The sequence below is a fragment of the Salmo salar genome, chromosome ssa19 (genome assembly GCF_905237065.1).
Source record: "Salmo salar chromosome ssa19, Ssal_v3.1, whole genome shotgun sequence".
Taxonomy (NCBI): domain Eukaryota; kingdom Metazoa; phylum Chordata; class Actinopteri; order Salmoniformes; family Salmonidae; genus Salmo; species Salmo salar.
Window position 1 is genome coordinate 57,153,955 of NC_059460.1, and position 26,486 is coordinate 57,180,440.

A 26,486-nucleotide genomic window follows, 5' to 3' on the forward strand; every position below is an offset into this window, starting at 1 on the left:
ACACACACACACACACACACACACACACACACACATATTGAAAAAAGGTCAGGTAAAACACACACACACACACACACACACACACACACACACACACACACACACACACACACACACACACACACACACACACACACACTCTAAGTCTGTTGATCAATGTGTTACAAATAGGCCCCTCGTGACCCTTAGACCCTGCAGCAGATAATCAATGCCTCCCTCTCAGCAGTATGATTGCCCATTCTATCTATCAATCAGGCAAATCCCCCACTGGTGCCTCAGAACAGTGGGATGGTCCAGTCAGCTAATAAAATGAATGAGGGATGAGGGGGGGTTAGGGTTAGGGGGGGTTAGGGTTAGGGAGGGCGGACTGATAAGATGAACACTAGCACGCACACACACACACACACACACACACACACACACACACACACACACACACACACACACACACACACACACACACACACACACACACACACACACACACACAAGCAATAAAGTAGGCGTTGATTTAGCTAACAAAACACTTTAAATACTAGAACTGAAAAATGTGAAGAATGTTCAAAGATGAATAAATACCTCCTTAGAGAGCTGAAAAGGTGCTTGAGGCTGTGGCTGTCTGTGGCTGTCTGTGGCTGTCTGTGGCTGTCTGTGGCTGTCTGTGGCTGTCTGTGGCCGTCTGTGGCCGTCTGTGGCCGTCTGTGTGCTGGACCTTGATATTGCAGAGCACAGCATCGCCTCTGGGTTCTTTTTTGGCCAAGAGTAACATCTCTGAGTGTCTTTGAGATACTCAAGGACTAGGAAAAAGACTAGACGTCTAGACAGACCTATGGCACACAATAACACAGGTACAACCAGAACTAGTGCCCAGATGAGTGGCCCACTGTTCACAGTATAATCATCAGGTCAGGACCAACCATCCCCAGGTAAGTTACCTCATGACCACCGCTACCTACAATCAATGAATTCATAACACTGCTGCACAGGTAAACCAGGAGAACACGCCACTGCCACCTCAGCAAACTGTGATCCATGATCTGACCTCACCTTCAAAGGGCTACTCTTCCATGACCCTACATTGCCTGAGTATTCCTCAGTAGCATCAGTCTACTACACCTTCCACCCCAGTGTGCCGACATGCCCCTTTTCCCACTCCCCTCTCCCCTAGCAGCAGTTCTCACCCCTGCCTCTTGCCTTACATCTTTAGATAGACAGACAGCGGCTGGCTGCTGGCAGGAGACGGTAACCATAGAAACCCCCAATCGCTGCTTTGCTTGCTTACCTGCTCTTGTATGAGCTGAAACAGAGAGCTTCTATCCATATACTGGCCAGGGAGTTGAGAGGAGCCGCCGAGGACAAGGGCATAGGGAGGAGCGAGCGGGCTGCTGCTGGTGGTGGTGGTGGGGAGAGGGATGTTTGGATGAAGTAGGAGCGGGTGCCTAAACCGTAGTGTTAGCCCCCTCCACTCCACGACGTGGCTACGTCCCCTGCTCAAAGGATGGAGAAGCCCAGCTTGCCTGATTCCTGGTGGCCCCTGGCTCTCCTGCTAGCAGTGTGGCTAACTAGCAGAGTAATCAGCAGTCTGTAGTGGTGGCAGGGTACTCTGTTGTGCCAGTGCAGTGTGGAAGGAGGCAGCCCAGCATAACAATCAAACAGCAGATCCAGAAGCTCTCATTCACTCACTCTCCTCCTCCCTACAGCACTGACTGCTCCCTCTCGCTCTCTCTTTCCTCTCTCTTCACTCACTCACACTGCACTGCCTGCATACCAATGAGATAGAGGAGGGAGGTGGCTCCTCTCGGCCAATGAGAACCGGAGAAGGAGGGGCCACTGGCTGTAGCTCCTCTCCTCACTGCAAGGAGGGCGTCTTGGAGAGGGGGAGAGGATAAGCTCCACTGCGGCCTCAGATACGGATGCACGTAGGCACATCTGTAACACAGACAGACAGACAGACAGACAGACAGACAGACAGACAGACAGACAGACAGACAGACAGACAGACAGACAGACAGACAGACAGACAGACAGACAGACAGACAGACAGACAGACAGACAGACAATAATTAAACACTTAAGCTACTTATGAACAGAAGGACTATATGCATACATCTACATGCAGGCCTATCACATATTGTAACAGACAAATGTGAATAAACATTACACTCAAACACACTAGGATGCACATTGTAATTAGAATGGCGCCGGTGGGAATGGCGGCCGTTTACAGGCTCCTGACCAATAATGCTATTTTGTGTCTTTTTTGCATTGATCTTAAAGTTTTTTTGTACATAACGTTTCCACCATCGTTTCCTGTGACCGAAAAGAGTTTCTGGACATCGGAACAACAACCACTAACCTCGATTTGGACGAGGACTTCTACTTCAATGTGTCGGATGCAAAAGACAGGACACTAATTGCCGACACTTGTAGAAGGCGAAGACGGTGCTATAGTGGCCGGCGTGCGGGCACCATGGTGAGATGAATGAATCATCTCTACCCTCTGTTCTATTGGCGAATGTGCAATCGCTGGAAAATCAACTGGACAAGCTCCGTTCGAGACTATCCTATCAATGGGACATTAAGAACTGTAATATACTATGCTTCTCGTATTCGTAGCTGAACAAGGACATGGATAGTGTAAATCTAGCTTGTTTTTCTATGCATCGGCAGGACAGAGTGGTAGAGAGGCAGAGTCCGGTAAGATCAGGGGTGGCGGTGTGCGTCTCTTTATTAACAATATTAAGGAAGTCTCGAGGTTCTGCTCGCCTGAGTTAGAATACCTCATGATAAGTTGTAGACCATATTATTTACCAAGAGAGTCTTCATCTGTATTTTCCGTAGCTGTCTATTTACCACCACAAACCGATGCTGGCACTAAGACCGCACTCAACGAGTGGAATGGATCAAGAAAATGCTAATCCAGAGGCAGCACTCCTAGTGGCTAGTGATTTTAATGCAGGAAAACTGAAATCCGTTTTACCTCATTTCTATCAGCATGTCACCTGTGCAACTAGAGCAGGGGTATTCAACTCTTACCCTATGAGTTCCGGAGCCTGCTGGTTTTCTGTACAACCTGATAATTAATTCTACACACTGGTGTCCCAGGTCTAAATCAGTCCCTGATTAGAGGGAAACACATTGTGTCGAACTAGATTCAAGGTTCAGATGAGTTTGAGGGAACTAGAGAGATAAAAACTCTAGATCACCTTTACTCCACACACAGAGACGCATACAAAGCTCTCCCCCGCCTTCCATTTGGCAAATTGGACCTTAAGTCTATCCTCCTGAATCCTGCTTTCAAGCAAAATCTCAAACAGGAAGTACCAGTGACGTGCTCAATACGGAAGTGGTCTGATGAAGCAGATGCTAAGCTACAGGACTGTTTCTCTAGCACAGACTGGAATTCATCCTATGGCATTGAGGAGTCTACCACATCTTCACCGGCTTCATTAATAAGTGCATTGACGATGTTGTCCCCACAGTGACCGTACGTACCCCAACCAGAAACCATGGGTTACAGGCAACATCTGCACTGAGCTAAAGGCTAGAGCTGCCACTTTCAAGGAGCAGGACACAAATCCAGATGCTTATAAGAAATCCTGCTACGCCCTCCGACAAACCATCAAACAGGCAAAGCTTCAATACAGGACTAAGATTGAATCTTACTACACCGGCTCTGACACTCGTCAGATGCGGCAGGGCTTGCAAACTATCACTGATTACAAAGGGAAACCCAGCCGAGAGCTGCGCAGTAACACAAGCCTACCAGAAGAGCTAAATTCCTTCTATACTCACTTCGAGGCAAGCATCAGCTGTTCTGAAAGACTGTATGATCACGCTCTCCGGAGACCTTTAAACAGGTTAACATTCACAAGGCCGCAGGGCCTGACGGATTACCAGGACGCTGACAAGTGTCTTCACTGTCATTTTCAACCTCTCTCTGACCCAGTCTGTAATATCTGTTTCAAGCAAACCAGCATACTCCCTGTGCTTAAGAACGCCAAGTTAACCTGTCTAAATGACTACCGCCCCGTAGCACTCAAATCGGTAGCCATGAAATGCTATGAAAGGCTGAACATGGCTCACATCAACACCATCATCCCAGAAACTCTTGACCCACTCCAATTCGCATACCGCCCCAACAGATCCACAGATGACACAAACTCTATTGCACTCCACACTGCCTTTTCCCACCTGGACAAAAGGAACACCTACTTGAGAATGCTGTTCATTAAGGCACCATAGTTGACCCTAACTCCCCGGGGTGCGTGCTCAGTCCCTTCCTGTACAGCTTGTTCACCCACGACTGCGTGGCTGTGCACAATTTCAACACCATAATTTAGTTTGCCGATGACACTACAGTGGTAGGCTTGATCACCGATGACGATGAGACAGCCTATAGGGAGGAGGTCAGAGATCTAACAGTGTGGTGCCAGCACAACAACCTCTCCCTCAACGTCAGCAAGACAAAGGAGATGTAGTAGAGCGGGTCTAGAGATTCAATTTCATCTGTGTCCACATCACTAAGGACCTATCATGGTCCAAACACACCAACACAGTCATGAAGAGGGCACGACAACACATCTTCCCCTCCAGGAGGCTGAAAAGATTTGGCACGGGCCCTCAGATCCTGAAAAAGTTCTACAGTTGCACCATGGAGAGCATCTTAACTAGCTGCATCACTGCTTGGTATGGCATCTGCTCGGCATCCGACCGCAAGGTGCTACAGAGGGTAGTGTGTACGTCACAGTACATCACTTCGGCCTAAACTCCCTGCCATCCAGGACCTCTACAGTGCTTTTGGAAAGTATTCAGACCCCTTGACTTTTTCCACATTTTGTTAGATTACAGCTTTATTAAAAAATGTATAAAATTATTTTTTTCCCCTCATCAATCTGCACACAATACCCCATAATGACAACACAAAACAGTTATTGTTCTTTTTTTTAAATGTTTAGGAAAAAAAATGCAAATTTATTAAAAATAGAAAACTGAAACATCACATTTACATAAGTATTCAGACCCTTTACTCAGTACTTTGTTGAAGTACCTTTGGCAGTGATTACAGCCTTGAGTCTTCTTGGGTATGATGCTACAAGCTTGGCATACGTATATTTGGGGAGATTTTTCCATTCCTCTCTACAGATTCTCTCAAGCTCTGTCAGGTTGGATGGGGAGTGTTGCTGCACAGCTATTTTCAGGTCTCTCCAGAGTCTCCCAGTCCCTGTGTCACGTCCTGACCTGAGAGAGACGGTTTATGTCTCTATGTTGTTAGGTCAGGGTGTGGGGTGGGCATTCTATGGTTTATATTTCTATGTTTTGGCCAGGTATGGTTTCCAATCAGAGGCAGCTGCCTATCATTGTCTCTGATTGGGAACCATACTTAGGCAGCCCTTTTCCCTCCTTGAGTTGTGGGATCTTATTTTTGTGCTGCTGTGTAAAGCCTGCAAGACGTGATGGTCGTGTTCCATTGTTTATTATTTTGTTTAAGTGTTCAGAGTTAAAATAAATATCAAGATGAACACATACCACGCTGCACTTTGGTCTACTCCTTTGCACAACTGTTACAAAAGATCCCACCACCAAAGGACCAAGCAGCGTGGGCCTGATGACTGGACCTGGGAGGAAATCCTGGATGGGGCAGGACCCTGGACAAGGCCTGGGGAGTATCGCCGTCCGCAAGAGAAGATAGAGGCAGCAAAAGCGGAACGGCGATACTGGGAGGAACAGGCAAGGAAACAACGGAAGCCCGAGAGGCAGCGCCCCCAAAAAAATTGGGGGGGGCACACGGGGATATTCGCAAAGTCGGGGTTGAGACCTGAGCCAACTCCCCGTGCTTACCGTGGGGAGCGAGTGACCGAGCAAGCACCGTGTTATGCGGTGATGTGCACTGTGTCGCCAATGCGCACTCACAGCCCGGTGCGCTCGGTGCAAGCTCCTCACCGTTGCCGTGCTAGAGTTGGCCGTCAGCCAGGAAGAAGTGTGCCGGCTCAGCGTTCCTGGTCTCCAGTGCGTTTCTTCGGCCCAGGTTATCATGCGCCAGCTCTATGCACGGTACCTCCCGTTCACCAGCACAGCCCAGTTCGTCCTGTGCCAGCGCTCCGCCCTTGCTGGGCTAAAATAACCATCCAGCCAGCACGGGGTGTGCCAGCCCTAAACTCCAGACCTCCAGTGCGCCTCCAGTGATGATCCATGGCACGAAGCCTGTAGGGATGATCCATGGCCCAGAGCCTGTAGAGATGATGCATGGCATGAAGCCTCCAGTGATAAGCCATGGCCCGGAGCCTCCAGTGATGATCCATGGCACAAAGCCTCCAGTGATGATCCATGGCGCGGAACCTGTAGTGATGATCCATGGCACGGAGGCTGCAGCGACGGTCCCCAGTCCGGAACCTATAGCAACGCTCTCCAGTCCGGAGCCTCCAGCGACGCTGCCCAGTCCGGAACCTATAGCAACGCTCTCCAGTCCGGAGCCTCCAGCGACGCTCCCCAGTCCGGAGCCTCCAGCGACGCTCCCCAGTCCGGAGCCTCCAGCGACGCTCCCCAGTCCGGAGCCTCCAGCGGCGGTCCACATTCCCGAGTCTTCAGCGGCGGTCCGCAGCCCCGAGTCTTCAGCGGCGGTCTGCAGCCCAGAGTCTTCAGCGGCGGTCTGCAGCCCAGAGTCTTCAGCGGCGGTCGGCAGTTCAGAGCCTCCGGCGATGGTCCACGGTCTGGTTCCTCTGGCGACACAGAAGCGGGGGGATCAGCGGGCGCTGTGGGGGCTACACCCCGAACCAGAGCCGCTGCCAAGTATAGATGCCCACCCGGGCCCTCCCCTATAGGTTCAGGTTGGCAGCCGGGAGTCCGCACCTTTGGGGGGGGGATACTGTCACGCCCTGACCTGAGAGAGACGGTTTATGTCTCCATGTTGTTAGGTCAGGGTGTGGGATGGGCATTCTATGGTTTATATTTCTATGTTTTCGCCAGGTATGGTTTCCAATCAGAGGTAGCTGCCTATCGTTGTCTCTGATTGGGAACCATACTTAGGCAGCCCTTTTCCCTCCTTGAGTTGTGGGATCTTATTTTTGTACTGCTGTGTAAAGCCTGCAAGACGTGACGGTCGTGTTCCATTGTTTATTGTTTTGTTTAAGTGTTCAGAGTTAAAATAAATATCAAGATGAACACATACCACGCTGCACCTTGGTCTACTCCTTTTGACGATCATTACACCCTGCCTCTGAAAAACATCCCCACAGAATGATGCTGCCACCACTATGCCTCACCGTAGGGATGATGCCAGCTTTTCCTCCAGATGTAACACTTGGCACTCAAGCTAAATAGTTCAATTTTGGCTTCATCAGACCAGAGAATCTTGTTTCTCATGGTCTGAGAGTCTTTAGGTGCCTTTTGGCAAACTCCAAGCGGGCTGTCATGTGGACTGGCTTCTGTCTGGCCACTCTACAATAAAGGCCTGATTGGTGGAGTGATGCAGAGATGGTTGTCCTTCTGGAAGGTTCTACCATCTCCACAGAAGAACTCTAGAGCTCTGACCAAGACCCTTCGACCCCGATTGCTCAGTTTGGCCTGGCGGCCAGCTCTAGGAAGAGTCTTGGTGGTTCCAAACTTCTTCCATTTAAGAATGATGAAGGCCACTGTGTTCTTGGGGACGTTCAATGTTGCAGACATTTTTTGGTACCCTTCCCCAGATCTGTGCCTCGACACAATCCTGTCTCGAAGCTCTATGGACAATTCCTTTGACCTCATGGCTTGGTTTTTGCTCTGACATGCACTGTCAACTAGAGATCGACCGATTAATCGGAATGTCCGATTAATTAGGGCCGATTTCAAGTTTTCATAACAATCGGAAATCGACCTTTATTTAACTAGGCAAGTCAGTTAAGAACACATTCTTATTTTCAATGACGGCCTAGGAACGGTGGGTTAACTGCCTTGTTCAGAGGCAGAACGACAGATATTTACCTTGTCAGCTCGGGGATTCAATCTTGCAACCTTTCGGTTAACTAGTCCAACACTCTAACCACCTGCTTTACATTGCACTCCACGAGGAGCCTGCCTGTTACGCGAATGCAGTAAGAAGCCAAGGTAAGTTGCTAGCTAGCATTAAACTTATCTTATAAAAAACAATCAATCAATCATAATCACTAGTTAACAACACATGGTTGATGATATTACTAGTTTATCTAGCCAGTCCTTCGTTGCATATAATCGCTTAGGTACACGTTGCTCCAACCATAAACATCAATGCCTTTCTTAAAATCAATACACAAGTATATATTTTTAAACCTGCATATTTAGTTAATATTGCCTCTTAACATGAATTTCTTTTAACTAGTCCACGAGGTACTGCAGGCCCCTCACCTTCTTGCAGGGGACCAGCTACCACCGGCCTGAGGAGAGACACATGAAACGAGGGGTTAATACGATAATAGGAAGGGAGTTGTAATCTGTAACACACCTCGTTTATCCTCCTCAGAACGTTGAAGGGCCCCACACACTGCGGCCCCAGCTTCCGGCAGGGCAAGCGGAGGGGCAGGTTTCGGGTCGAGAGCCAGACCCTGTCCCCCGGTACGAATACGGGGGCCTCACTGCGGTGGCGGTCAGTTCTCCTCTTCTGCAGTCCACCTGCTTGCTTGAGGTATTCCTGGACAGCCCTTCAGGTCTCTTTGGAGCCCTGCACCCAATCCTCCACCGCAGGAGCCTTGGTCTGACTCTGATGCCCCGGTGCCAGGACCGGCTGGTAGCCTAACACGCACTGAAATGGCGACATGTTAGTGGAGGAGTGGCGGAGTGAGTTTTGTGCCAGCTCTGCCCATGGGACGTACCTGGACCACTCCCCTGGCCGGTCCTGGCAATACGACCGCAGAAACCTACCCACCTCATGGTTCACTCTCTCCACCTGCCCATTGCTCTCGGGGTGATAACCGGAGGTCAAGCTGACCGAGACCCCCAGACGCTCCAGAACTACCCACCACAAACGGACCAAGCAGCGTGGTAAGAAGGACTCTTGGACATGGGAGGATATCCTGGACGGAAAGGGATCCTACACATGGGAGGAGATCCTGGCTGGAAGGGATCTCCTCCCATGGGAACAGGTGGAGGCAGCCAGGAGAGCGGAGGCAGCAGGAGAGTGGAGCGAACGCTATGCTGGCACATGGCTGGCAAGGAAGCCCGAGAGGCAGCCCCCCCCCCAAAAAAATTGGGGGGCACACGGGGAGTTTGGCTGGGCCAGGGGTGAGCCCTGAGCCAACTCCCCGTGCTTACTGTGGGGAGCTGGTGACGTGGAGAGCACCGTGCTATGCGGAAGTGCACACGGTGTCGCCCATACACGCTCATAGCCCGGTGTGGTATAGGCCAGCTCCCCGCAAGTGCCATGCGAGAGTGGACATCGAGCCAGTGCGGATTGTGCCAGCTCAGCGCGTCTGGCCTCCAGTGCGCCATTTCGGCCCAGGGTATACTGCGCCGGCTCTGCGTACTGTGTCTCCGGGGTGCTGGGAGGGCTCAGTTCGTCCTGTGCCTGCGCTCCGCCCGTGCCGGCCTACAGTGACAACTCAGCCAGGAGGGGTTGTGCAGGCCGTGCGCTCCAGACCTCCAGTGTGTCTCCAGGACCCGGTCTATCCGGTGCCTGCTCCCAGAGCCAGGCCTCCTGCATGTCTCCCCAGCCTGGTGAGTCCTGTGCCTGCGCCCAGAGCCAGGCCTCCTGCAAGTCTCCCCAGCCTGGTGAGTCCTGTGCCTGCTCCAAGAGCCAGGCCTCCTGCATGTCTCCTCAGCCTGGTGAGTCCTGTGCCTGCTCCAAGAGCCAGGCCTCCTGCATGTCTCCCCAGCCTGGTGAGTCCTGTGCCTGACGTCTGTCCGGAGCCACCAGAGTCGCCCGCCTGTCCGGAGCCGCCAGAGTCGCCCGCCTGTCCGGAGCCGCCAGAGTCGCCCGCCTGTCCGGAGCCGCCAGAGTCGCCCGCCTGTCCGGAGCCGCCAGAGTCGCCCGCCAGTCCGGAGCCGCCAGAGTAGCCCGCCAGTCCGGAGCCGCCAGAGTCGCCCGCCTGTCCGGAGCCGCCAGAGTCGCCCGCCTGTCCGGAGCCGCCAGAGTCGCCCGCCTGTCCGGAGCCGCCAGAGTCGCCCGCCAGTCCGGAGCCGCCAGAGTCGCCCACCAGTCCGGAGCCGCCAGAGTCGCCCTCCAGTCAGGAGCCGCCAGAGTCGCCCTCCAGTCCTTAGCCGCCAGAGTCGCCCGCCTGTCTGGGGCCCGCTGCGAGGGTCCCCAGTCCGAGGTCGGCGGTGAGGGTCCCCACTCCAGAGGCGCCACCTAAGTGGGCCAAGCCGAAGGTGGAGCGGGGTCCACGTCCCGCACCAGAGCCACCACCGTAAGGAAGGCCCACCCGGACCCTCCCCTTTAGAGTCAGGTTTTGCGGCCGGAGTCCGCACCTTTGGGGGTTACTGTCATGCCCTGGCCATAGAGAGGTTTTTGTTCTCTATTTTGGTTAGGCCAGGGTGAACATTCTATGTTCTGTTTTCTATGTTTTGTGTATTTCTTTGTTTTGGGCGGGTATGGCTCTCAATCAGGGACAGCTGTCTATCGTTGTCTCTGATTGGGAGCCATACTTAGGTAGCCTTTTCCCACAGGGTTTTTGTGGGTAGTTGTTTTCTGTCTTGTGTTTTTCACCTGCTTTGTTCCACTTTGTTTTTGATTCAGTGTTCAGTACTAATAAACATGATGAACATGTACCACACTGCACCTTGGTCCTCTCCTTGCAACAGCCGTTACAGTAACGCTGCTTCGAGGGTGGCTGTTGTCGATGTGTTCCTGGTTCGAGCCCAGGTAGGAACGAGGAGAGGGACGGAAGCTATACTGTTACACTGGCAATACTAAAGTGCCTATAAGAACATCCAATAGTCAAAGGTATATGAAATACAAATCGTATAGAGAGAAAAATTCCTTTAATAACTACAACCTAAAACTTCTTACCTGGGAATATTGAAGACTCATGTTAAAAGGAACCACCAGCTTTCATGTTCTCATGTTTTGAGCAAGGAACTTTAACGTTAGCTTTTTTACATGGCACATATTGCACTTTTACTTTCTTCTCCAACACTTTGATTTTGCATTATTTAAACCAAATTGAACATGTTTCATTATTTATTTGAGGCTAAATTGATTTTATTGATGTATTATATTAAGTTAAAATAAGTGTTCATTCAGTATTGTTTTAATTGTCATTATTATAAATAAAAATACGGCCGATTAATCGGCAATGACTTTTTTTTGGCCCATAATCGGTCAACCTCTAATGTCAACTGTGGGACCTTATGTAGACAGGTGTGTGCCTTTCCAAATCATGTCCAATCAAGTGAATTTACCACAGGTGGACTCCAATCAAGTTGTAGAAACATCTCAAGGATGATCAATGGAAAAAGGATGCACCTGAGCTCAATTTCGAGTCTCATAGCAAAGGGTCGGAATACTTATGTAAATAAGGTATTTCTGTTTTTTATTTTCAATAAATTTGTAAAAAAATATATATATATGTTTTAGCTTTGTCATTATGGGGTATTGTGTGTAGATTGATGAGGGGAAAAAACGATTGAATACATTTTAGAATAAGGCTGTAACATTACAAAATGTGGAAAAAGTCAAGGGGTCCGAATACTTTCCGAAGACACTGTATACTAGGCGGTGTCAGAGGAAGGCCCTAAAAATTGTCAAAGACACCAGCCACCCAAGTCATAGACTTTTCTCTCTGCTATCGCACAGCAAGCAAGCAGTACTGGAGCGCCAAGTCTGTGACCAAAAGGCACCTGAACAGCTTCTACCCGCAAGCCATAAGACTGCAGAACTGTTATTAATCATATGGCTACCCGGACAATTTACATTGACCCCCTATATTATTTATTTAACTTAATTGTTTTGCCCGGACTCCCTTACACTGGCTCTATGCAACTCAGTAGACTAACCAGACACGAACACATACTACATTAACACATACTACACTGACACTCCAACACATATACGACTATTAACGCAACACACACACACACACACACACACACACACACACACACACACACACACACACACACACACACACACACACACACACACACACACACACACACACACTTTACATATGCTGCTGCTACTCTGTTTATTATATATCCTGATTGCCTAGTCACTTTTACCCCTTCGTGCATTCTGTATTACCTCAATTACCTCAACTACCTCGTACCCCTGCACGTTGACTCAGTACTGGCACTCCTTGTATATAGTCTCGTTATTGTTTTTATTGTGTTACTATTTCTTTTTTTTTTGCAAATACTTGTCTTACTTTTTAACTTTGCACTGTTGTGAATGGGCTCGTAAGTAAGCATTTCACTGTAAAGTCTACACCTGTTGTATTCGACGCATGTGACCAATACAATTTGATTTGACATTATAGCACATGCAATCGGGGACACACACTCACAAACAGGCATGCATAACTGAGAGAGAGAGTTTGGATGGCATACCGAATCCCCCTCCGTGGTAACACGCAAATTAATACCACTGCAATAACACTTCGGCAGAAATACCTGGCGTACAATAGATCCTTACAAGTAATACCAGTGCAAAGCCTTTTTTTATGTTAATCCCATGCATAATAAATGTAAATGACAAAGAGACCGCTGTATGGGGGCCTGAGGGTCAGAACATCAGATTTGGGTCAGAACATCAGATTGATGAATGGCGACTCGTAACCCCATGTGTGGACAGCCGTGGTAGGAGCAGTGCTATTACCAGACCTATTTCAGATGGGGCTCACCTTAGCAGAGAACACAATATTATTCACGAATGCATAAATCATAATCACTTATTTTAAGGACAATGAGGATGGCGGGGGATTCAGTAAATCCTGCCTTATGAAGTGAATTGGTTTATTAGTGTCCAATTGAACGATGTGGTAAGGCTGCTGTGGCTCATTTATGACCTGCTGGTGTATGAGGTCATCAATGTGTGACAACAATAAGCTATGAACCCCTCTCCATTCCCAGTCCAGTGCCAACTCTCAGCTCCTATGGTGCTCTGCTCTGCCTCTGGCCCAGTGACAAGACAGAGACTCTCTCTTGCTCTCTCTCTCTCTCTGTTTGTCTCGTAATTGTACCACACACTGTGACTCTCCAGCTCTTGGTAAATACATTCAGACTAAAGACCTCATCTTAGACAACATCAATATCCAGACCTCATTAACACAGTGAATCGTGCCCACAGGTATGACCGGAAAGCTGTCGACTTCAGAAAGTGGCAAAGGGAAAAATAAAGGAAAAATGAAGAGGTGAAGAAGGCAGGAACGTCCTGGGATGAAGCCAAGAAAACTACCCAGAAAAAGGTTCGCTGGAGATGCACTGTTGAGACCCTTTGCACCACAACAAACTCAAACGAATACGTCAAGTCAGGAACTGGAAAGCAGTTACAGTATGGTGAAATGTAGTCAGATCATTCAGGTCAGATATGACGCCCCGATGACCTCTCACCAATGCCACTCTCCTGTCAGTAAGAGATGGAGTGGTCTCTGACGGGTGGTCCCCTGGGTGGGCTCACACACCTGCACTCTTAGCACTGTCTGACTGGGTGTTTTCCTAATGAGGGGAGCCTACTAATCTTGGTTGAATGACACAGTCCCACACTCTCCAGGCAGATGAATGTACAGTGCCTTCACAAAGTATTCATACCCCTTGACTTATTCCACATTTTGCTGTGTCACAGCCTGAATTCGTAATGATATCAATAAAATATGTTTTATGTTTTTAGAAATGTAAAAAATGTATTGAAAATTAAACACCCCTGAGTCAATACATGTTAGAATAACCTTTGGCATCGATTATAGCTGGGACTCTTTCTGGGTAAGTCTCTAAGAGGTTTGCACACTTGGATTGTACAATATTGGCACATGGTGGTTGATCATGCTAGACAGCCATTTTCAAGTCTTACCACAGATTTCCAAGCAGATTTAATTCAAAGCTGTAACTAGGCCACTCAGGAACATTTAATGTATTCTTGGTAAGCAACTCCAGTGTATATTTGGCCTTGAGATTTAGGTTATTGTCCTGCTGAAAGGTGCATTTATCTCCTAGCAATGTTCCCTCAATTATTTTGCGGCACTGAGCAAATGTCAAGTCTGCTGAGAGCAAACTTGAAAGTTGTGAAAATTCTGTGCAACTTCCAGCGTACGTTTACTGTGAACACTGAGGCTGTACCGGCTTTAAGTTAAAGTTTTAACAGTGGCCAAGTAGGCTACTGTGGCTATTTGATCATAGTGTTGGACTACCAGAGTGGCCTACCATCAAAAACAATGGAGAAAATGCATCACATAACATTTTAACATGGAAATAGCTGTCCTATCATTCAGCCTACAGTAGCAGCCAGTGTGTGGTGTTCAATGTTGGCCTACATTCCATGAAACATTTGAAAAAAAACATGCAGGGCTTGACATGAACCTGTTTATCCACTTGTCCTTCAGACAATGAGGTGACTGAAAATGTTGTTGTTTTGTTTGATGCAATAAACCACTTTACAAAATAAAATGCATTATTATTCCCATACCATTACTACAGAGAATCAGACAAATGATGCTACCCTCTGCCTATTGGCTACTTAGCTTATTCAAGCCTGTTTCAAAATAAAACACTGTCCCTTTAAGACAAAAAAGCTCATTACCTGACTTGCTTTTCAAAGATGTGTAGAAATGTATATGTTTTGTGCTCTTGCAGGAAGCAATCACTCCCCTATTGCTGAACACAAATGATCTATAACTGGGTTAATAACTCACTGACTAGCAAAGAATATGAACAAAATGTGCACACGTGGCTACATGCAGCTTTTGCTTTGATCTCAAAACAAGCGCATCTACTCACAACCACAGCTGTAAACACAGTCCAGTTCAAAGTAAATGGCACATATCCATATATGGTAATGGTCGATTTGCAGATAGGCCTACTGCAGCTCTGATTGGCTATGCCACACTGGTTTTAGTTGAGTACAGGCTGAGTTGTGCGCAATAGAATCCTACTCCGATGCGAAGTTCAATCTTGTGTTTCTTTCCAGTGGGCTGATATTTCTTCTGCAAGGCAGTCTCCGGGCTGCTGAGTGCCTCGCATGCACGCAACTTAGAGGGAACACTGTCTCCCAGTGTCTGTTGGAAAGCAGACTGAACCAGGTTTTCCTCTATGAATTTTCCTGTGCTTGGTTCTATTCTGCTTCTTTTTATCCTAAAACACTCCCTAGTGCTTTCCGATGACAAACATACCCATAACATGATGCAGCCACCACCATGCTTGAAAATTTGAAGAGTGGTACTCAGTGATGTGTTATGTTGGATTTGCCATAAACATAACACTTTGTATTCAGGACGTAACGTTACTTTCTTCGGCACATTTTTTACAGTTTTACTTAGTACCTTATTGCAAACAGGATTCATCTTTTGGAATATTTTTATTCTGTACAGTCTTCTTTCTTTTCACTCTGTCATTTAGGTTAGTATTGTGGTGTAACTATGTTGCTGATCCATCCTCAGTTTTGATCCATCACAGCCATTAAACCCTGTTTAATATTCACCATTGGCCTCATGGTTAAATCTCTGTGCGGTTTCCTTCCTTCCTCTGGCAACTGAGTTAGGAAGGATGCATGTTTCTTTGTAGTGACTGGGTGTATTGATAAACCATCCAAAGTGTAATTAATAACTTCACCATGCCCAAAGGGACATTTAAACAAATGTATGTGAAGTTGAATTTATTTCGCCAATGTAACTGTGGTCTTTTTGTTATCACGGCCTTAGTGTATATTAAGGTGGCATATTAATGAGTGGGTTATAGAGAAAACAACGCAAATATCACAACATAGGTTGTAATATGGCTTTTTTACTGGCTTGGATTGGCTTTCTCACTGATATTACCCAGGCACCGCTACTGGTTAAATAGAACATGTGCTTTCTCTGGTCTTGGCACGTGCATTCTATCCAACAGCTGGCAGATACAATGCAGGTAGACTGTGCGGGTAGGCTGGTCTACATGATGAGATTATTATGGATAATATGTTTATTTGTCAAATGGCAGTCAAGCTCATCATGTCACCAGAATTAGACCATCGATATTTATAGGGAAGGAGCATCAAGATCACTGTGTACTTTCACCACCCTGTGAAGTTCATCATAATTTATTTCATCTGTAGCCTAATAAACTGCATGGTTTCTCTAGTTGTAGTGGGTGGACCACACACCATCATTGTGCGACTCCAAGTTTAAACGTCGATATAATGGTTATTATATCAGTATTTGCGCATAATGGCATTTGCACTGCAATTTCTTGCATTAATTAACTTTACCTACACAAAAAGATCACACCATGTCGAACTAACAAATTATCTGTCGGCATTTATGAAGTGGTACCGAAAATTCCCGTTTCCATCACAGCTTTCGTGATTATTTTTATTTATACATGGTATGATTGTACATGCATAAAAAGTGTGGATGGAAACGTGGTTAATGTAATCTTTCAGTCTGGCCTTGAGACAAATATTTATCCTATAAAACAACTGTGGGAGCATCAGAAACGTCCCAACACTAACACCTTTCCTATCTTAAAACAAAATCTTCTATAAACTAACATTCCTGCCATGCGTTGGACTAGTAACCGAAAGGTTGCAAGTTCGAATCCCCTAGCTGACAAGATACAAATCTGTTGTTCTGCCCCTGAACAAGGCAGTTAACCCACTGTTCCTAGGCTGTCATTGAAAATAAGAATTTGTTCTTAACTGACTTGCCTAGTTAAATAAAGGTAAAATAAATAAAATAAAATAAATGTTGAGATCAGGACCGTCAAGACCAAAACACAAGATGGGCCTCACTGGCTGAAAGATCCCTCACTTGAGTTTGACTTAAGCCCCCCATGTTGTTCTATTCACCTCGATAGAAAGACCAAACACAACCAGTTAGTTTGTCTTTAACAAGGACGTCAGAGGCCTGGGGGAGAATAACGAGGCCTTTCAGGCGGAGAGGAACACACGTTAATTAGACCGCCAGTCAGCCTGCACTCTGTTAACAGGCTTAATGACCCTAATGTCCGTAAGGCAGCTTATCATGGTGTGTTTCCGTAGAATGGATGTTTAAGTTTAAACGTGTGCGGCCTGCACTAAAGCAGGTCTTTATCCAGTGTGTGTGTGTATGTGTGACCCCATATTGCAAGAGTGTCTTCATTAGCATATACAAGCCTATAAGTGTTAGTGTGGGTGGGAGGATGTATGGATGAGCATTTTTCTACCAGGTTGTTCTGCATTAGAGTGTGTGTACAGTGTATCTATTACACAGTTCCGCCTTCATTAGAGTAATATAAATACTGTGTGTGTGTGTGTGTGTGTGTGTGTGTCCATCACCGTGGATCCTACTTCATTAGAGTAATGTGCTGGCCTGTGACTCAGCCCTCCTCTAGTCTCTCTAAGAGGGCGGAAGGGTACAGATTATACAAAGACACCAACAGCCAGTAATTATTTTACATAACATTTGCACCATTCAAGAGCTGAGGGTCTCAGTGAAGGAGAGGGACAAGGAGATAGGGAGAAGGAGAGAGTGAATGAGAGAGAGAAATGGAGGGATGGAGGGAGGGAGGGAGGGAGGGAGGAGGGAGGGAGGGAGGGAGGGAGGGAGGGAGGGAGGGAGGAGGGATGGAGGGATGGATAGATGGATGGATGGATGGATGGATGGATGGATGGATAGATGGATAGATGAGAGAAAGATCAAGAGCTCGAACACAATCAACAAGGCCTTTGCAATTGCTGCTGGAAAGAGCTGGATAGTCGATGTATTAGAAAAGAGTAGTAATGAACGAAATAAAAACGTATCAATGGAATGAAAAACGAAGGTATTTTATTAACTTGTCCAATAAGAAACGCTATGTTTTCCATTGCAAAATGTTTTGCAGCTAACAGGCCCCGAGATTAAGGTACAAGCTGGTTTTGGGATCACTCTCTCTGGGGTAAAGTCATCAGAGCTGAATGATGGGAATTAAGATAGATGATGCCTGACCCTCTCGCTTTCAGATGCCCGGCGATGGTTAATGTGCAGTGGGGGGAATCACCCATGTGATGAAGACGACAGCCGAATGAATCGGGTCAGTGACTGACACAGTTTTAGTCCAAAATGCCCTATTTTATGCAATCATTAGGGAGGAATCGGGAGGGAGAAAGAGAAAAAATTAAGAAAGAGAGAGGGTGCAGTAGAGGAGAGGAGTGAAACCATGGGAAAGCAAGAAAGACAAAGGGAGAGAGTGAGGGGAGAATGGAGAGGAGAAGAGAGTGAAAACAAGTAAAAGAAAGTGAGAAAGAGAAAGGAAGAGCACAAACAGATATGATAGTTTGAGTTCACATTCTTACCGCATAAAATGCATTAAGGTTATTCTTCACAGGATGACAAAATGCTCAAGGTTGATAGGTTTTGCCATCGCCCAGATGTACACATGGGATCTGCATTGCTCTGCAAGATCTCTGCAATGTTGAAGTCCCAGAGGAGGTTCTGAACTGTTTAGAATATATGCAACGTTTCGACATTTTGGTGTCAGGGCAAAGAGATTTGTTTCGTGAGTTGAATCAAGCCTCGCTCCTTTTAAGCAGTTTCCAATGATAAGGGTAAAACTGGAATAGCTGAGGTAGTGCAATAATAAACTCTTGTTGTTTTTTGGAGTGAACAGAGTGGAGAGTACTCTAGTGTCTGGACACAACAACCAATCCAATTCACCGTGGCAACCAGGCAATCACAGAACTGCTGTGGAAGGTTGAATATTTATCCTCAATGCCTGTTACCTAGGTTGACCAGGAAGGTCCAAAACCACTGAATTGGTCTGTGTGTCAGATTAATACTGACTGCAGCAGTAGCGTGTATTCATAGATGCCAAGGGAAGCCATGCTTCCCCATAAAATTGACCAAGAAAAAAATATAAAATAAGTTATTGTCTCTCTGTGTTTCATAATTTCCCTTAATTTCGCAAGAGGCTGAATGTATCTCGCGGAGAAATCATCTGAGCGAGCGAAACAGCGCCCCTCTGTCTCTGTATGTGTAGCCCATCTATCTGATGCTGTCTGGTCAAAAAGAGTATGACACTGTTGCTGCCCATAGCATTGACTAGGAGCATTTGGCCTCCCTTGACAAAGCATAGCTGATTTGATGATGTTGAAATGTTGAAGTTGAAATGGTGCAGGAATAGTAGAGGCAGCTCCTGTTTTTTTGCGACTTGCGGTAACTCTCCGGTGTTCTAAATAAATAGTTTTCCTAAAATTTCAGAAACATTAACTTGATTGACCATGGTGTAGACAGGTCATGTAACTGTTTGTTACATGAAATCTGCTTTGTGGACTCCACAAGACAGATGTTGCTATCCAGTTTTGTAATGAAACAAAGGCGTGGTTGAATTGATTCTGCCACTGTCTTATTATTGTCTCGGCCTTAGGCCTATATATCATAAAAATATATATAATAAACAATTAAAAAACAAAAATATCACGGTGGCAAGGCATATGAACTAACAGGTTATAGAGCAAACAACGCAATTATCAAAACACATAGTTTGCTAAATGTTTTATACATTTTTAGCTTGGCTTCCCCAGTGATTTTACCCAAGCACCCCTAATGGACTGCAGTACTAATGCTGCCTTTATCACTGGCAGAAACCTGAGCAGTTGCCCATATATTTGCAATATTACATTTGACTTTCTATCTCACATCTTCCTTCTGACACAAGATTGAAAACCAGACTGCCCTGGCAAAAAACATAGGTCGAAGTCACCCTAGACTGTAAGCTATATGAAGGCTAAGGTTAACACTGTTATAGTGCCCCTATTAGGAGGCTGCTGCCATCTGTTGGTGAAAAGAGTTAACATCAAGGCCCAACTTCAGAGCAAAAGCCCGGGACCAAAAAGTATTTGTTTTCTTTCAAATACCTAAGGTGCGTAGGCGGGGTTTGTACTTTTCCGTTGATTCCATTCTGTTAAGTCAGGAAGCTATATGAATCAAGTGCACCTTAAATATTTGAAAGAAAACAAATAGGCTGCTGCACGGCAAGAGGTACTGGAGAGCCAAGTCTAGGTCCAAAAGGCTCCATAACCGGTTTTCCCCCCAAGCCATAACACTGCTGAACAATTAACCAAATGGCTACCCGGACTATTTGCAATGTCCTCACTCCCCCTAATTTTTTTATTAATACTACTGCTACTCACTGTTTATTATCATCTATGTATAGTCATTTTACCCCTACCTACAGGTACATATTTACCTCAATTACCTCAACTAACCTGTACCCCCACACATTGACTCGGTACCGGTACCCCCTGTATATAGCCTCATAATTGCATTGTGTTACTTTAGTTTATTTAGTAAATATTTTCTTAACTCTTATTTTCTTAAAACTTTATTGTTGTTTAAGGGCTTGTAAGCAAGCATTTCAAGGTAAGGTCTACTACACCTATTCGGCGCATGTGAATAAAAAAAAAAAGTATTTACTATTTCAAACCAGATCGTGATATCTGTCAGTCAGCAACAAAGCTTTATGTATGAAGCTTAACCAATGCTCACACATCATGACATTGTTAGGCTCTGTAGATAACTAATGGTTTACAAAATAATTCTGAAGATTAGAATGGTTTCAGAACACTTAACCACGCTCCAGTGAAATATGATCAATATATCTAACCTCAACACCCAAATCAGAGCTGAAAGAGGTAGCTAGGATACATCTAGATGACCAACAGAGAAAAAGCCTTGACAGTCTTGGACCTCTGCTGCTGGTCCAAAAACAAGATGCCCATTGGCCACACAACTTTGCTGCATTAACTTACTGAGAGCTGTAGAATATGTAGCCTAATGTTTTCAATGCTTGTGATGTCAGCTAAGATGTATGCTAAGATGTACACTGCTCTAGAAAGGAACCTGCTACACGATGAAAAGATCAAAGGCCTTTCCTAAAAACACTGTGATGGAATGGTTATAGCATGTGATCAAATTGAAAGTGGTCCTTATATATTCAATTTCGGTGTTAAACTGAAATGAAACATACTTCTGCTGACACGACATATCAACTCAAAAGCAATAAAGAGTAAGTTAATGGTTATATTCTTATCGTGGATCAAAGGCATGGACTATAATAGCTAGAACAGCCTTGATCAGACTAAGTCTGCTGGCTTGACTGACATCACACAGGTGCCTTTCAGATAAGGGGACTGTCAGGGGGGAAGGGGGGGGGGGACAGCTGTCACAGTGGAAATAGTTACCTGCTCTAAATACTCAGCTCAGGGGGAGATGCAGTATTTAGGGGGCAGGAAGGTTGAGTGATTCACAAAGAGAGCCTTTGGCTGGTGCCCCATACAGACAAACTGCTCTGTGTGGCGTTGTGTGCGCGTGTGCGTGTGCGTGTGTGTGTGTGTGTGTGTGTGTGTGTGTGTGTGTGTGTGTGTGTGTGTATGCATGAGGGTTGTGGTGCAGGCTGCTGCAATTGTTCTCCGTCACCTGCTCACCCAGACACTCGTGTTGTCACAACTGTCAAAAGTAAAAAAGTTACTCACACACAGTAACAGCATGTGTGTGAGTGAACACAGAACAACTGTGCAAGGACATAACATCAAACAAAATAGTTGTACAGTGCACCTTCAGGATAATTGATTTACTCTTTCATGTGCACTCACTTCATCTGAATGTATTCAAAAGTGACGAAACTCTACAGAGTATCTAACTACAGTTGAGGGTCTCAGATGGAAACCTTTTCATATAACGTAGTATATGTAGATCCAATTTGCTGTATTTGTTTGCACCCTAAGACAATGGTTCCATGGCAACCATCCATAATAAACACACAAGACTTGAGCAACATGGAGATTGACATTTCCCATAATACTTTGAGACTGCGGCACCGCACACCAGATCTAGAGAGGGTTTAATGAAAGGCTAAAATTACTATTTGGCAAAGGGATACATTTAGATGTAACTAAGACTAAGAATTTCTGACACTATTCTTTAGTTCTCCTCTAAGAATATATTGATGTATATGTGCAAACTTAGACCTCACTTGCCTATACTTCTTAAAGTAATGTAAACTACCTGACTTGCCTATACTTCTTAAAGTATTGTAAACTACCTCACTTGCCTATACTTCTTAAAGTATTGTAAACTACCTGACTTGCCTATACTTCTTAAAGTATTGTGAACTTTGTTTTCTGAATATGCAAGCTTTGAAATATGTAATTATTATTATAGCCCTACAGGATATGGGCATGACAGGGAGTTGTCATATGAAAAATGCTAAATAACAATTGTGTTTTCTTAACAGTCAATTGTGTTCTTATCATTAGGCTGCACTGTCTGCAAAAGTTAATTGTTAATAAGTTCTTGATTGCCTACGCCTGTCATAATAATTATTCATAATTTTTTTTTTTTAAATACAGACAATAATGTATAATTATGTTACTTATTATTACTAATTCCATCATTCTAACAACCATCACCATCATTAATCAATAATTGTAAATTTCCTACATCTAACAATCACAACACACCTTACATCAGAAACAGGAGCAAAACACCCAAATATGGCACTATTATGCAATGATTGCGAGGTCTTACAAATGGCTGGAGATCCTGCACAGATTCAAGTGAGGGTATGTTTACAGTAGCCATAGGTCAATTAATTTACAAACTCTACAGTTGGCGAATTGACTACTGATTCATTATGGTCTTCAAATAATCAAAGATGGATTCTGTTGACCCAACAGGCCGTCCGTCCATTGTTAAAGACGTCCCTCTGTCGGTGAAAGGAGGGAGTGGCCTTGTAGCGCGAGAAGTGCGTTTGGGTGCTGTTTTCAGCACCAAACCCTAGGCACAACCCCCGACGGAAGAACTACCATTCTTCTGACACTTTTGAGTGTTCTGTGACCATAATGACCCACTAGAAAATGGACTAATATCGATTAAGGAGGCCATGAATGTCCGAAAGAGGTCGACCACTACTGCTCTCAAATTGTTGGCACTCGTCAGCGTGAATACGAATTTTCACTACATACCGAACGACAGTGCGCGCGCATTCATTCGTTCATTTAGCGCGCTCCCTTATGAACACTCACTCATTCACCCACTAACCCACACATACTGTCGCACACGCACTTATAGGCTATTCATCTGAGAGAGGGAGGAGAGAAAGGGTCAGAGCGAGGAAGGAGAGAGAGAGAGAGCATACAGCAAAACTGTATAGTCTTGGTCCGTCTTTGTGCAGTCTATTCCATAAGATTTTGAATACATTTTTCATACGATTTTTAATACATACGCTTGATGACTAGTAGGCTATGGGCATAGCTAGGTATCCTACTACTTGAATAATGGTCAAAATTGGAAACATCACCTGCTACAATTAGCTTAAACCTGCTTGACAGTGTTATGTGACGTTATGGACCAACTGCAAAGTATGACATAAAAAGTTGTGATTACAATATATATATATATATATATTAGGAAAAATAGTACGTCACAATTACTTTATTGATAACAGTTATAAAGACCTAATATCAGAAAATGAATTAAAAAGTAATATGACTTTTACTAAGGGATCCAAGATGGCGTTTGAGCTACAGGGAAAAAATATCAGATGAAAATCTGAAATAAAAACAAACAATTGCAATGTTTCCTGTTGTAACAAATGTAGCCTGCATCACTGCGCATCAAACATGTATAGCAGTGGGAAATATGTGTTGATCCACGCGTCGTCATGTTGTTCAGTCGACGCTCCTATAGACTACCAGCCACTGAACAAAAGAATGTCATCAATGCGCCCTATGTTAAATCATAGGTTTAGTTTTGTGTAGATAGTAGTCACTCACACTTGAGCGAATACCACGTCAAATATCAGATAATCATGTTTCTTTGATGAAAATGTTGACAGATTCCGTGAATTATTATCAGAGAAGCAGATCTTTGGAGGTGTTGGCAACTTTCCTGACAATGGAGCACAGTCGCAAGAAGCATAGTGCCAGTTTGTTTATTCCCAATTCTGCCTTAAAACATCAAAGAAATGAAACGTAACCATTCCACTAAAGCCTATATAAATCTATATTAACATCAGATGCTTTACCCATACATCACATATTCTGTCATTTATTTATAGGAGGTTTAACAGTAAATAATCTCGACCACGTCACTCAAAGTCAATGGCCGGGCTGTGTTAGTTCGAAAATTATATCGGTGTATTAAAAGCAAAAACGAGCTGTTGCACGGGTCAAACCATGTGCATTCGTTAAAGTATTGATTCATTTTCATTATGCATTCGTCATTTGTATCGTCGGTTCTGTCTGTTTGGGTCAATTTAATCGGAATTCTTCAATATTGATAACAACGCGCAGTGCTTCGGGTAGGTTTTCATGAAATAAAAGTTTATCGGTCAGCGAATTCTATACAAATATTAATATGCCCGTAAAGCCCAAAGTGTCTACTTTCAAGCCAGTCGATTTTGTAGACATATGCAATTCAATACTTTTTAAATTTAGCAAGAGTTCGAGGATGAAGAAACACAAACGGGACTACGTGAGTTCCATGGAGCTTGCTGGATCAGCTGCTGGCGGTTGGTGTTCTCAATCACGTCCGCGCGTACGCTTCATAAAGTCAGAGGAACGTTTGTAGAATAAGATGCCTTAATAGAAAATCAGCTGTGACGCGCCATCGTGTGTGGCAAATTTACATCAACTTTTTGTATTATAAAGCTCTGCGTTATAGCAAACCCGGACCTTTCCAGGACTATTACAAGTTAGGAAGTATTTATTTAGCCGCTTTTGACGTTTTGTGACAGACGGGAATACTTGGACTGAACCCACATATTCTCACAGAATTCAACAACTCTCACGAGTCAACTATGGCAGAGACGGCGGCAGCTCCAGCCCCAAAGGCAAAAAAGGCGAAGGCACCCAAGAAACCTGCTTCACACCCGAAATACTCGGATATGATTAAGGCAGCCGTCCATGCAGACAAAAGCCGTGGAGGTGCGTCCAGACAATCTGTCCAGAAGTACATCAAAAGCCACTACAAGGTGGGGGACAATGCCGATTCTCAGATTAAGCTGTCCCTGAAGAGGATGGTGAGTGAAGGGGTCCTGCGCCACACCAAAGGCATCGGCGCGTCAGGCTCCTTCAAACTGGCTAAAGCAGAGGACACCAAAAAGGCACCTAAAGTTAAAGCCGTTGTGAAAGCAAAGAAGTCGCCTGTTAAATCTGCCAAGCCCAAGAAGGTTGCAAAGCCCAAGAAGGTGGCCAAATCACCAGCAAAAGCCAAGAAAGCAAAAGTGGCAGTGAAGAAAGTGAAAAAGTCCCCGAAGAAAGCGGCACCAAAGCCCAAGAAAGTAGCAAAGAAAACCAAGGTGGCCAAGCCAGCCAAGGCAACGAAACCCAAGAAGGCCAAAGCTGCGAAACCCAAACCCAAGGCCGCAGCCAAGAAAGCCGCAAAGAAGAAGTAAATGGACATTTCAGAGAGACTTATTATAATAAAAGTCACTGTAAATACTTTGAGGAAATGTTTTTCGTATATGTAATATTATTTTTGTATGGTCTCATGCGAACTTATACGTTTTTACCTATTGTTTTCCACTCCATTGATGCAGTAAAAGAGGGTCTGGAATTAAAGTTTTGGTGTGTGACAGCATTAATTGTTGGGCTACTATGTAGGCTATTATTCCTCTGTGATCTTTGAAACCTGTAGCATATGGACCTGTTAGAAAATATATGTGACACTAATCTGGAATTATTATTGTTTAGGCTATTGGAACAAGTGAATAGTTATTGTTCTCTTTGCACGAGGTCATTCTGAAATTCTGAAAACACACGTTTCAATAGCGAGCATTGTTAAACTATACAATGTATAGAACTGTGTAGCCAATGGACGTCAGCAAGATTTTCATGTGATGCGTAATGGCTCCAAATGCGGACTCTATGCTACTACTTTGTAAACCAACCATGTTCAATTAATTAATGCTACTACTTTGAAAACCAACCATGTTCAATTAATTCAGTCTATTTGTAATACACTGTGGACTATGTATTGCATTACTTTTGAAACTGTTTATAATACAATAAACTTTTCTCATCGAAATATGTGTCACAACTTCACGCGCATTTTAAGCAAGCGTAGGCGTACATGTCTAAACTACCGTTCGCAACACTTATTTGAATGAATTGCACAGATTACGTAATCGAGGGGCTATTCAGGAATGAAACAATTATTAACTAAATTCTACGCATATAAAACGAGTCAAAAGGAGAGCTTCTTTGACATCTGCAACCAGCTGAAAATGTTCGACTCGTATGACGTTATGCGCCCCGGTATCCAAATTGGTAACATAATGAATAAATGTTTTATGTGGTTTATGCGTTTTGACTGAAACTATTAGCTACCGCAGACCTAAAAATGTCCTATATGATTAAATTACCTAGAATTGGGGTCATAGAAAGCCCACTTCAAGGC

At 45.1% G+C, this 26,486-nt stretch overlaps 2 protein-coding genes across 3 annotated transcripts in view; one reads left to right on the forward strand and one right to left on the reverse strand.

The window, feature by feature from the left end:
• LOC106579218 (rhomboid-related protein 1) overlaps positions 1-1,744 on the reverse strand; it is a 56,203-nt gene extending 54,459 nt beyond the window's left edge. For both annotated transcript variants that reach the window (XR_001322610.2, XM_014158912.2), the window contains exon 1: positions 1,283-1,744. Coding sequence is in view for 1 of the 2 variants with exons in the window: in XM_014158912.2 (XP_014014387.1) it covers positions 1,283-1,321 (39 nt within the window). In the remaining variant the exon portion in view is untranslated. The remainder of the gene's footprint in view (positions 1-1,282) is intronic.
• A 22,870-nt stretch (positions 1,745-24,614) lies between these two features.
• Positions 24,615-26,114, forward strand: h1-0 (H1.0 linker histone). The gene has a single exon (XM_014158911.2). It carries the CDS (start codon positions 24,886-24,888, stop codon positions 25,480-25,482), a length of 597 nt encoding a protein of 198 aa, XP_014014386.1. The 5' UTR covers positions 24,615-24,885; the 3' UTR covers positions 25,483-26,114.
• Positions 26,115-26,486: the final 372 nt, after the last annotated feature.